Raw genomic sequence first — 12,143 nt, 5'->3', positions numbered from 1 at the left:
CAGGTTACAAAGATGTGGGAAGCTTACAGACTTGTGCCTGTACAAATACATGAAGGTTCACTATTTCTTGAGCAAGTAATCAAACTTCCTTTGCCACAAAAACTCAGAGTTGATGTCAGGTATCAGTTAATCATTTTGTCAAAACTTTAATGACATCGTTGCAAGGATTGGTGCTAGATAACAGGCTTTCAGTATTAACGGGAAATGGCTAACAAGATGACAATACCGCAAGGGGCAAGCACAAACTGAAGTTGAGAAACTAACAATTACATATGAAATGCCATGGTAAAACCATCTGTGTTCCAGAATATGATCTAGAAGCTTGTCACACCCAGTTATGGAAAGGACATCCTATAAGCAAATAAAAGCATGTAGGAACTAGATTATCAGGGAGAATGCAACACTACCTGGGCAGTAAGTGACTTGATTACTTCTTTTGCAGCTTTGCTCCTTGCTGTTTCTTCTTCAGCTATTGATGTTGCTTCCCGGAATTGCTTTGTTTTGCTTTCTAGCTCAGCTTCCAAAAGTTCAGATTTATGTCTCAGATCCTCTACCTGTAATGCAGAATTCCAGATCATGACCTGGCTAGAAATTCCAAATGTCTACCTAAACTAGTTTTAAGGTTGTTAGAATTAATATAAAACTATAATCCTTGATCCTCACCATAACTTCGGAGTTTTGGTGTAATGGTTAGAGGAACTAAATTTAAGATGGTATCAGAGCAACCCAGGTTCAAATCTCACCGACCACAAATTAAATACGGATTTTCTAAAAATTGACACCGCTACGTGAGTCCAGGTTTCGACCCATAAAAAGGGGCGCTCGACCTGCGGGGGCATGTTAGAATTAATATAAAACTATAATCGTTGATCCTCACCATAACTTCGAAGTTTTGGTGTAATGGTTAGAGGAACTAAATTTAAGAAAGGTTGTTCATAATGAACGCCCGAAAGTAAGCATGAACCCATTTGAAAGGTAAAAAAGACTTAAATGGTAAAAGATTCTGAAGTCCAGTAATACCATATGATCACATAAGAATATCCATAAGTTAGTTATTTCCTGATACCCTTTTCAATTCGGAAGTGTGCTCATCCAAAACTGCCATTTAATTTGCAAGAAAGTCGTTTTACTTCTTAGGGTTACAAAAATCTACCTTCAAGATAACTGGGAGGGGTATCAAAAAGATGTCTCTTAGAACAAAAACTTAAAGTTCCTCTAACTACAATACAAAAGGATTGTTTATGATTAACGTATACTGAACCAATAAGGAGAATGTGCGGCTAAACAATGAGATTATAGTTGCTTCTGTTCAGCACACCATAAGGTATGTTTGGTGGGATGCAAGCATGGATGTCGCCACTGAGTACTTAAATATATGAGCATGTACAACATTCTCTGTTTATATAAGGAAATCTTCAGGTCTTCATCAAAAGCAATTCTTACTGTAGAAATGATGGATGATCCAATCATCTTCATCATGATCCTTATTTCCTCAAATATCTGTGGATAAAAAATCACGTAGTTTTCGAGCATGGATCAAGAGGTCCATCAAATTTATTGTATTAGAAACCATCACCCATGGACATGGAGTTCATTTTCAACCATGTGCATTGGTTATTTGAAAGGGAAACCATAAAGTTCTGCAAAGGTAAGTAAAGAAACCTACATAGCTAAAATTCATAACCCTCCTCTCTCTCTGCAACGACGCCCCCTCCCCCACTTTATTGTGTGTGTGTGTGTAATCCCCCCCCCCCTCCTTTTTTTGCCTGTTCTGTAGTTTTCGTTATGTTTTCCTATGTATGTTTCAAGCATTTGCATTGTCATGGTTCTCTTTGGAGAATTTGGAGTAAAAAATAAAAATGAAGACCCACTTTGTAGAAGCTGCTTCGCAAGTTGTATAGCGTATAAAACCAAAATTCAAATGAATTTAAGTTTTGGCATCATATAGGAACAAATATTCATATCCAGTAATAACAAGTTGTTTAGATCTGTCAAATGTATCTGCGACTATATATTGTTAATAATCCGGTGTTTCATGGGAGAACCAAGCTCATTACAGTTGAATGTCGCTTCATTCATGATATGGTACAGACCAAAAAGATAGTCTTTTTTTTCCTTCTCCGGGTTTGACTGGTTAGAGATTGGTAATGTCTCCCACTAAAGCATTGCTTAGAGAGAAAAAATCGCTTTTATGTAACAAGTTGGATATGATGGATATATATGCTCTAGATTGGCAGGAAGTATTAACGTAGTTAATACATCAGTTTGGTACTGTATTGAAAGCTTGTATAATTGTATCCTATTTACTTTCCTGATAAATGAAACTTATTACCCCTCTCTGGTACCGAATCAAGTTTACAAAATAACACAGATCTTATTACTTATTGACAAATCACGTTTACAAAATAACACAGATCTTATTACCTATTGACAAAAGTTACAAATCGTTTATCAGTAAGTAACTAGCACTAGCAATGCCATAGATAAGACCAGTGAAACATCTAATGCATAAAAATAGAATTTTACATGAATTTGATGAGTCTAATGATGCCATATTCTTTTCAAAAAATCAGTTACCTGTAAGTGCAAACTAACGACTTCTCCGTCCATGCTGTGACTTATTCTCTTTGAGTAATCAGCAATCACTTCAGGAGACCTTGGATAATCAAATGTTGATGGACTTGGCATACTTGACACTGGGGATGCTGATCTAGAGGCCATTCTTGAACTAGGAACAGAAGCAGAAGATATGCTTGATGATGCAACGAGAATATTTCGAGCACTTTCCCAGTGAGTCCTTTCATTCACGACAGGATATGATCGGTTGTTGCTTGGTTCAGATTTCTTGATCTGCCTCGGCTTGGTTTCACCTTTAAAGGAGCCCATGGAAGAAAGCCTGGATCGCACAGATTCCTTTTCTGCCATATCATTGGACATTTGATTTTGACCTCCATTTGGATATTTAGGAACTTGAGAATGCATTCCAGAAGCCATGCTTTTCTTGATCTTAGTATAACACTCATCACATACACGATAAGGTTTGTGAATACTTGGTGCCAAAGCTGCTTTTACAGATTTTTTGCTGCTGCATGATTTGCAAAATGCTAGACCACAGTTATAACAATTATGACATTTTCTTCTGAAAGAAAATGGAAGACGACAGCCAGAGCATATGGAAAGATCATCGCTGGACACCATTTTATGAATGCAGATTGCTGCAGTAAAATTTGGACCACACACAATTTTCTTAACATGCTTTCCCTTCAAAGCTTCAACATGTGTGGGTTTATTGCGGTCATCGGTATCACCATGGCCTAGTTGGCCATTTGCTCCCTTTCCCCATGTGTAGACTTCAGTTCTAGAAGTCAATACTGCAGTATGATAAGATCCACATGCTATCTCCTCAACAAAATTATCACGGAGCTTTCCTTCCACACAAGTGGGAAGCTTTGCATCTGCTTCAGGATTACCACGTTGCCCATAAAAAGAACTACCCATTGTATAAACTCGTCCACAAGTTGTAAGAGCAATTGTGATATCTTGCCCACAAGCAACCTGGCAGAAGTTTGGCTCAGTCAAGCTAGATACACAGGCTGGAACTAGCCTAGTTTCTCGGTCGCCATGTCCAAGTTGACCTTTGTCCCCATTTCCCCAGGTGAATAATCTGCCAGATGCAAAGTTATCAGAATCTGTAATCTCAACACTGATTTCTACAATTGCAGCAGTATGCCAAACACCACAAGCTGCCCTAACTGTGCACAACCCTCTGAAAGCCTCCACTTCTCTTGGAATATTTGTGCTTCTATAATCTCCATGGCCCAGAGCACCAAACGTTCCATCACCAAAGGTAAAAAGCTGACCTCCAGATGTTATAATTGCTGTATGCCATGGTCCACAGGATACTGAGGACACAGGTAGACCCTCTAATGGACCAACTACTAGCTTAGGAATCCAATGACTAGCTTCAGTCCCATGACCAAGTAGACCAGAATTATGAATGCCATCACCCCATGTATAAAGATCCCCAGACAAAGTTATAGCGCAAGTATGATACTCACCACATGCCACAAGTTGAATATTCATATCAGCCAACGATTTAATAACTTTCGGATGGGAAACATAAGCATCTACGCCGTGTCCAAGCCTGCCTCCTGATTCCTCACCCCAACTGTAAACCTCACCATTTTTGGTAACCAGTGCAACATACTTATTACCACAAGATACATGCTGAACATCAAGAAGAAATGTTGCTTGCAATTGTTTTGGAATGTGTGAATCTTGCTTCGCACAAAATGGAATTCCAGCCTTATGAAGATTGTCACCAGGAGCTCCATCACCTGGGACTTCCCCCCAGATAAATACATCACTTAAGCCATCAAAGTCCTCAAAACATGAACCATGGCTAGATGAGCTTACAGCACTAGAGGCACTAACTCTGATATTTTCAGCACCCGAGCTTCGCCCGTTTGAATTTTCCGCACCTCCAGATGAAAAGGAAGATTTAGGTGCAGTACAAAAGGCCTCATCAGAAAGTAGCTTTCCAGTTCCATTAATTGGTTGGTTTTCAAAAGGAACTGGAACGCCCTCAATGTCTCCAGGATCCTTAAAAGGATGAAAGGGAAAACATATTTTAATAAAATATGGTTACTAAAATCTGGAACTGTATTGGCTTACAAATCACCCTTTAATAAGGTTCATGTGTGTAGCACCTGATGAGAGAGATCACCCTTTATGGATATCTGTGTATTATGTCCATTTGCGTCAGAAGTTCTGTCTACTTCAGGTTCAAATCTCTTTCGATAATTTCCACCCGGAATCAATGACTTCAAACCCACAAACCAAACTTCGGCTTCTTCCTTGTCCTTGCATATCTGTTGTAGCAATGAAAATAATTATAGTTCGTTCACGACACAAGTTGCCAATTTAGAAAGAGCTTGATTGTTAAGTGAGGGACACAAGGGGCACAAGTTCTTTTTTGTGTCTGTGTCTGAGTGTGCGCGTGTGTGTGAGTGGAGACATAGCAATGCTACAGACATGTATAGGCACAGGTGCGCGCGCGCACACACAGAGATGTTAGAAGCATACACAAGCGAACACTTGAACGTGCAAACAGTGTGGCTATATACACACGCCAAAATGATGTGTGTTGTGTTGTGCGGGGGGGGGGCGGGAGCGAGAAATGACAGTTGATGACTGAATACCACAGATCTAAGGACCTGTCCTTGTATAGAAGGGAAAATGATTGGTAGTCTTTGTCAGGCTGTGGATACCGCTGAAATATGGCCTGAAAGGAAGGAAAACCAAAACTAAGCTCATGACGTTCACACGATACATCATTAAGACATTTAACGTGAAAATGTCATATATGAAAAAACTATGATAGAGTTCATAAGAGATGTGCTTTTTCTCTATTTCTGGCCATCATTCTTCTTATCTAAGTACTCAAGAAATTCATAGATTTTTCCACTCATAATGTAGTACAGCAGTTAAGATAAAAGAAACCTTCATTGTAATTTTTCTGACTGGCTACATGAACTATTTTGTTTTCCAGTCAACTTCGTTAAGAACAGCCTCCTCTTCAAATGTGACTATCATGTCCTTGTTTACCGATCTAATTCATGTTCATTTTGTAATAAGCCTATACTAGCTATTTTTCAACCACGACCTTAACATTCCTAACTGACACACTCGTTCACCGTTACACATGTCCAATTCATACACTCAACTGGTTATTCCTCATCTTATCCACAAGAAGCTCTGATTATGACTGCTAAAGGACTGCGGAATCGGCATGAGAACCCCTGGATAGAAGCTTGTTCAGCTGGTTGAATAACTTGAGGTGATCTTGTGATCGTTCACTGAAAACAGCAAATGAATTTGAGCATAACTGGACCTGGTTCTACTCAGGTTCAAAATCATCTTTTAGTAGCTCAGTTGCCTAAGTTTGAGCTGACCTAATCAAAAGATAGATAACTTGGGAATGAGCCTGTTACTGCATTCAGATCAGTTAAGCTGCAATTCAAATTGCAAGTATATATCCAATTTGTCCTAGTTGTATTTAAGAATGTTATGATAATCCAGACTCGTTATATAAACACAAGAAACTAACATAGCAAACTGTCAGGTTTCACTACCATGCATAAAGTAGATCAAATACCATCCTGAAATGAACATTAACTCCTTTCAGGTTAGTTTCGGTCTGCTTTGATGTATGGTAATGAGACTTCATAATTTAGTTTGACATAATGATAAGGATATACAACAAACAGATGTAATAAGCCGAACTGGACTTTATTTATTATTTGCAAACATCACTGTTTTTCCTTCCTTTCTTATTGACTGTTTGTTAAGCTGAATAATGATAAAAGCCAGGGTAGGGAATTAGCGAGTTTCATTCTGTTATGCTTTGCTTGAGCATCATAATTTTCCTTACCTTCCATGTTGATGTTCTGCTAAGGTAAATAAAGGGAAAAATCAGTTTAAACAATTTACCAATGAATCAGCATATCAAGTAGAATGAAAAAAGTTGTTCTGCTAAGGACTTTAAAGGTTATTGTTCATTATAATAGGATAAATATAATATATAACTTTAACAAGCTTCCAAGTATAGTGAGCAGTGTTGTTATATTTGCTTTATTGGTTCATGAATGGCTTAGAAAGGTTAAGGGTTGAGTCCAGAAGCCCAAACTCGGCTTAGGCTCATTAAGAACTTTCCAGAGCTTCTCTTTGATATAAGTAACCGAACCAAGCTTGAACAAAATTTATGCAAAATAATTAAACAAAAGTGAGCCTGCAGCTCCGCTTCGTTAGTAACCTTAGCTATCCCTGGTATCTTAAGGGCATTCTCATTCTTATCCAACTTTTAGCTTTGTCCTTGTGACCTTGTCTAATCAACATTGTCATTTGGTCTACACTGCTAATGCCACCCAGCTTCTTGCTGAAGATGTTGCCCCATCTTGTCAGAGATCAAGTATCATCATGATCTCAACATTAAATGTACTGAGTACAAATAACACTAAGGATGCTAATACTCAGTCGCTAGCAGGTGGAGCAGTAGGACATCCAAGAAAGTACATCATCTTCAAATTGAAGTATCATTTCATTAGCATCTTCTCAAAGATCACATATTATCACGATATCAATACCTAAAAGAGAATTGGTAATCAAGACATCAACTAATTCAATGGAAAGTAGAAAATGATAATAAAAATAAATTTCTATATAAGTTTTCACCAAAGTTTTGGTCAGAAACATAAATATGTATAAAGAGGAGAAAGTTGGATACATTTACTTACAGTACGCTGCCCAGGTATGATCTTAGAAACCTGATTTAGTATAAGTTGTTTCTCAGATTTTCCTACATACCAAATCAATGCAGTTTCATCCTGAAAAAAAAAAATACAAGAACTCAACAAAATAACAGAAGGAAAACAACCAAGTATTTTGTAAGATCATGTAAAAAAACAAAAAAGCCTTTATCCCATATTTTTGGGATCATCTACATGAACCTACTCTTGTACTCAGTTCTGTCGAGAGCTATATTTAAGACAAGCTGCATGCACAAGAAAACACCAGAGATAAATTTTGCTTTAAAATATAAATGGCTCAGTCAGTATACTTATCGAGTTCTTCTGTTTATTTTATAAGCTAAAGTCTACCCTCATTCCACCCCCTCTTCAGAACTAAAATCACACAACAATATATTATAATTACTTAACAGAACCATCCTAAAACGGCTCCAACTATTAGTTTCACCTTGCTATTACTCTAAAGGTATACGGAGAGATTGTTTGTTCATTACTGTCAGAAGCATCTGCACATAATAAATTTATTATTTTTAAGCTTTTACGCCCAAGTTAGATGTCTTGGTGCTAACAGTCCTCCTGCACTCACTTTTCTTTTTCATATTTCCTCGCTAATGTTCTTTAGCTTTGCTTCTTCAATTAAAATTGTTACAAAGGGAGGGATAAGTTTTTCTTCCTATGCTAAACATTACATATTCCTTATTACTTCAGAAAGAAAGGAGGAATGTGATTGCTTCTCATCATAACTCTCCTATGTTTAAAATAGTACTTATTTCGTTGCTTTACCTCTCTTCAGGTTTCTCCCTCTAAAGCTCACCACACATATGGGGGAAAAGCAAAACAAACAAACAAACAAACCTTACCGCATATGACTACGGAAATACGTGAATGAAGCTCCAATGTTATTTTCAGAAATCTTTGCACTTGTTAAACACTTCAAGAAAAATAATTAATGGATGCTAACAACTCAGTTATAAAGTTTCCTTATCACTAATTATATACCTCTGCAAGCAACAACAATGGAAAAATACAAAATAAAGGAATAATGTTGGACGTATCTAAAGAAACATAAGCTAAAGGAAAAAGAAAATTACCAATGAACATTGCAACATCAGAAGTAATAGAAACTGATTTACTATAACAGTAACTTTATGAATGATCCATTATATGGAGTAACTAAAATGTAGGATTCCTTTGTTGTCATACAACTTACAACAGAAAGTCTAAAAGGGCAAAATTTTGGCTTCCCTCTGCGACCATACTTGAGTAACCGCGCCCCTTTCTTTAGAGCTGTAATTACCTGCACATCGGTCAGAAGTTAGCATCAATCGGACAAGAGAAGACAAGGCAAGAGCATATAGCAAATTCTGTAACTTCTATCATTGTGTGATCACGATCCTTTGTGTTTTTGGAAATAGAAATTAATTGGAAAATGCAATATGTATAACAGCCATTGCTTAGGAGAAACAGAGTTTGGAGATCTGTTTGGAGATCATTGTACCATTCCGTCAATGCATACTTAGTAGTGCCCAACACCAAACTCAGGGAAGATGATTTGTCAAACCACAACTGAGAAGCCTGGTTTACCTTTCAGGAATAATTAAAATTCACTGCTATGATTTGTGACCTTTCTAGGTGATTCCTTTCTCCTCTAGTAAGTAGAATGTACCGAACTATATGGCTACAAGAACTGGTGACACAAGTTGAAGTTATGATGCAGATAAACAATAAATAAATAATTCTACTTACTAATGCACTTCATGTGTCCCACATAAAACTGAAATCTTTGGAGCTCGTGTCTCACAGGAATATATAGAAGATCTAATGCTGCGGCAGATATAATGACACTAAAAGGTATGCATACAGGTTAGGAGGTCGTACAGAGTCTAGATAACAAACTAAGGGCCTGTTTGGCAAACCCATGAAACTGGGCCAGGTCTAGTCCTGGTACAGTTTTTGGCTATTTTCTGTTTGGAAAAAAAGGGCCAACTCTAGCCCATTATTTTAGTTCATTTTGAAGCCCAAAAACCAGGCCAGAGTTGGTCCACCTCCCCCCTGGTTTTAATCCTGGCCTGGTTAAGGGGATATACAAAGTTGGCCCAGTTTCACTTGATTGCCAAACAGAACCTAAGGATTCTTGTAAGTGTTGTAATTATGACTATTTCATAGAGGTTGCTCGAATATATCATTGCCTCTCTGTAACAGAGATTTATAATGTGAATAAGTTTCCCACGTGGACAATAAGTCCATAATGTAGAAATATTTGAGTTAATAAGACTCTGATGTGGTTTAACCTTTTGGGAAGACGACATTAAGATTAGAGGAGGAAGTAAGCATATAGGTCAAATCCATACCAAAATTCATGGTTAATGCAAGGTGGTGGCAGATAATGGCAGAACAACTTGTGATGATGTTATCATGGACTTTGGTATATAAATAAAAAGGACAAAGAGGGCGTGCTTAACATAGAAAATTATTACCACGCCAATTAATTGATCAAACAAGCTTTTCCGCATTGTAACACAAATTGTCCAACAAAAGTGTAAGCTCTTCTTTTACCAAAGAAAAGAAAAGCAAAAAAGAAAAGGATCAATGGACTTTGTAGATACTGAGCTTCGGGTCTTACTTCTCATAAATGGTCATACATGAACAAAATCGTAACCGCATAAATACTGTAGGCAATGCGTATGTAAGATGAGAACAGTTGAAGAACATAAATACACTGTAAATCCACGAGAAAAATGTAGTGCTCAATGAAAAATATTAGATGCAAAATTCAACGAAGAAACTTACGATAAATGGAATAAAGTTATATACCTGTTCAACATCCCTCTCAAGGGGAGTAGTTCTTAGAGGATCACCCATCCCTGCTCCAAACTCCAGCATCCCATGTGTGCCGAACGACATCCACACAATATGAAGACCTTAAGAAGATATTCTCGATATTCACTAATTCAAAATCTTTCATTTATCCCATCAGAATTTACGGGAGAATCCCAAATAGATTGCAAGTCACTGATTCATCTCAAACTGTACCATGGTTTAAATGCATGCATTAGCACCAAGATCCCAAACGAAAATCATGAGATATATGGAAATGTACGTCGCTAAGCTGCATTTCAATGGAATCACGAATTCAGGCCCCTAAACTCAAATAACAGCTCAATCCCTCGCAAGATACCGTAGGATCTCTCAATCTAAAAACGCCTCAAATCCCCGGAAAGCTCTCAAATTAAACCATTTTCGACCTAATAAACAATAAAACCTTTGAAATGAGGACAATTTCGAAGAAAAGCTTCCGTGTTTCTGAGAATCAGCGACCGAAACCCTAAATTTGCCGCCGTTCTGCTCGAACCTGAGGCCGTTGAGATTGGATTGACGAAGAGAACCAAGCAGCGGTTATTGAAAGGCTATATGGATTTAATGATGATTTTTTTTAGGAGAATTTGCTGAAATCTTTCGATCGAAAATTTTGATTATTGACACGTTATTTTTGTTTCCCTCCGCCTCTCTTCCCCTTCCCTCTCGTTTGTGACACGTCACCCGCAGCCCGTTAATTTGGACGCTTGAATTTATAAGGCTATATCAAACATGCAAACAGAGCCCTCGAAATTTAAATAATTACGTTCAGGCTGGTATTAGCTAAAAAGTTTCGTTAAAAGTCCTGAAATTATATCGGTAAATTGTTTTTCGGGATAGATAATACTACACTCTGCTCCTGATTTATTCAAAATTTTATACATATCAACGTAACAATCTCAAGTCAATCATAAATCTGCAATCTTCATCGTGAGATCTGCTCAGTTTAAAGCTCACTTTTTTTATTCATGAAGAAAACCAATCATTGTCACCTTAGAAATTAGTCTTCATGTATAACGAACTATAGTTATGCTCCAACTAGTGTCAAATCAATTTGAGGGGATAACTATTGCTTATCAACTTGAAATTTACTAGTCCACGCAAATTAGAAGGTCCTAACTTAAATATATGAGAAATAAACATTCTATGCCAGAATAAATTTCATTGTTGCAGTTTACTCTTTTTTTTTCCCCTTTCTTTTCTATCAATGACCACAATAAATATTGAACCGAATTTTGTACGGTCAATATGGCCATCTATTTACCTACGTGTATGTATTCTCTTTGATAGTCTCCCTACAACTTTGGCCAACGAGATCCTATAGAGGATCCTTTATAGAAAATCAAATATTATGCATGTCTGGATGCATATTTTTTAAGTTGGTAATTGCATTGATAAAACATTCTAGTTGTACTGATACAGGAATGATGATTGCACCAGGTCATTAGTCTAATTTCACCAATACTAATTCCACCATATTAGATAGTGATGAGAAATAATTAGATTTGCTAATGAAACATTGCACTTTGTACATGATTTTGCTAGTATCAGAAAGTTCCTTGTATAAGATTGAATGGTTCAGATTAGCCCTTATTCAATCAGGATAAATCATCATCTCCATATTTAAAAGAGAAAGGGGAAGAAATAATTGAAGTGTTTTCTCAATATTAGTCCATTAAATCTTCCATATTTTGAATTTAGTGCATTAAATTGTAAGAAATTGATATTGGATCCTTCAATTCTAAGGTTAACTCGGTATTAGCCATCAAATCGTGAAAATTACTATCAAGTTCCCAATTCTTAAACTCAATTTGAAATTAGTCACTCCAATCAAGAGTAAAAGTGGCAATCGAAGGGATTATCAAGTAAAATCTATTGCTACGGACTATCATATCAACTCCTCTAATTCTCATTATTTGTTTCAAATTAATCTCTTTAATTGTATTGCTATTCTTCATCGGAGAGACTAATTTCAAATAA

General features: G+C 37.0%; 1 protein-coding gene across 2 annotated transcripts in view; it reads right to left on the bottom strand.

The window, feature by feature from the left end:
* LOC109833880 overlaps positions 1–10,832 on the bottom strand; it is a 16,394-nt gene extending 5,562 nt beyond the window's left edge. The window contains exons 1-7 of one of the 2 annotated variants that reach the window (XM_020401728.1): positions 10,122–10,832; positions 8,518–8,604; positions 7,296–7,385; positions 5,204–5,284; positions 4,710–4,871; positions 2,578–4,602; positions 408–554 (exon numbers count right to left, since the gene is read on the bottom strand). In XM_020401728.1, coding sequence (XP_020257317.1) covers positions 408–554; positions 2,578–4,602; positions 4,710–4,871; positions 5,204–5,284; positions 7,296–7,385; positions 8,518–8,604; positions 10,122–10,211 — 2,682 coding nt within the window. In that variant the 5' untranslated portion in view covers positions 10,212–10,832. The remainder of the gene's footprint in view (positions 1–407; positions 555–2,577; positions 4,603–4,709; positions 4,872–5,203; positions 5,285–7,295; positions 7,386–8,517; positions 8,605–10,121) is intronic. The other variant, XM_020401729.1, reaches the window with a different exon arrangement.

This window comes from Asparagus officinalis, chromosome 3 (genome assembly GCF_001876935.1).
Source record: "Asparagus officinalis chromosome 3, Aspof.V1, whole genome shotgun sequence".
Classification (NCBI taxonomy): Eukaryota; Viridiplantae; Streptophyta; class Magnoliopsida; order Asparagales; family Asparagaceae; genus Asparagus; species Asparagus officinalis.
Note: the sequence above shows the minus strand (reverse complement) of the source record. Positions and strands in the feature narration are given on the sequence as shown.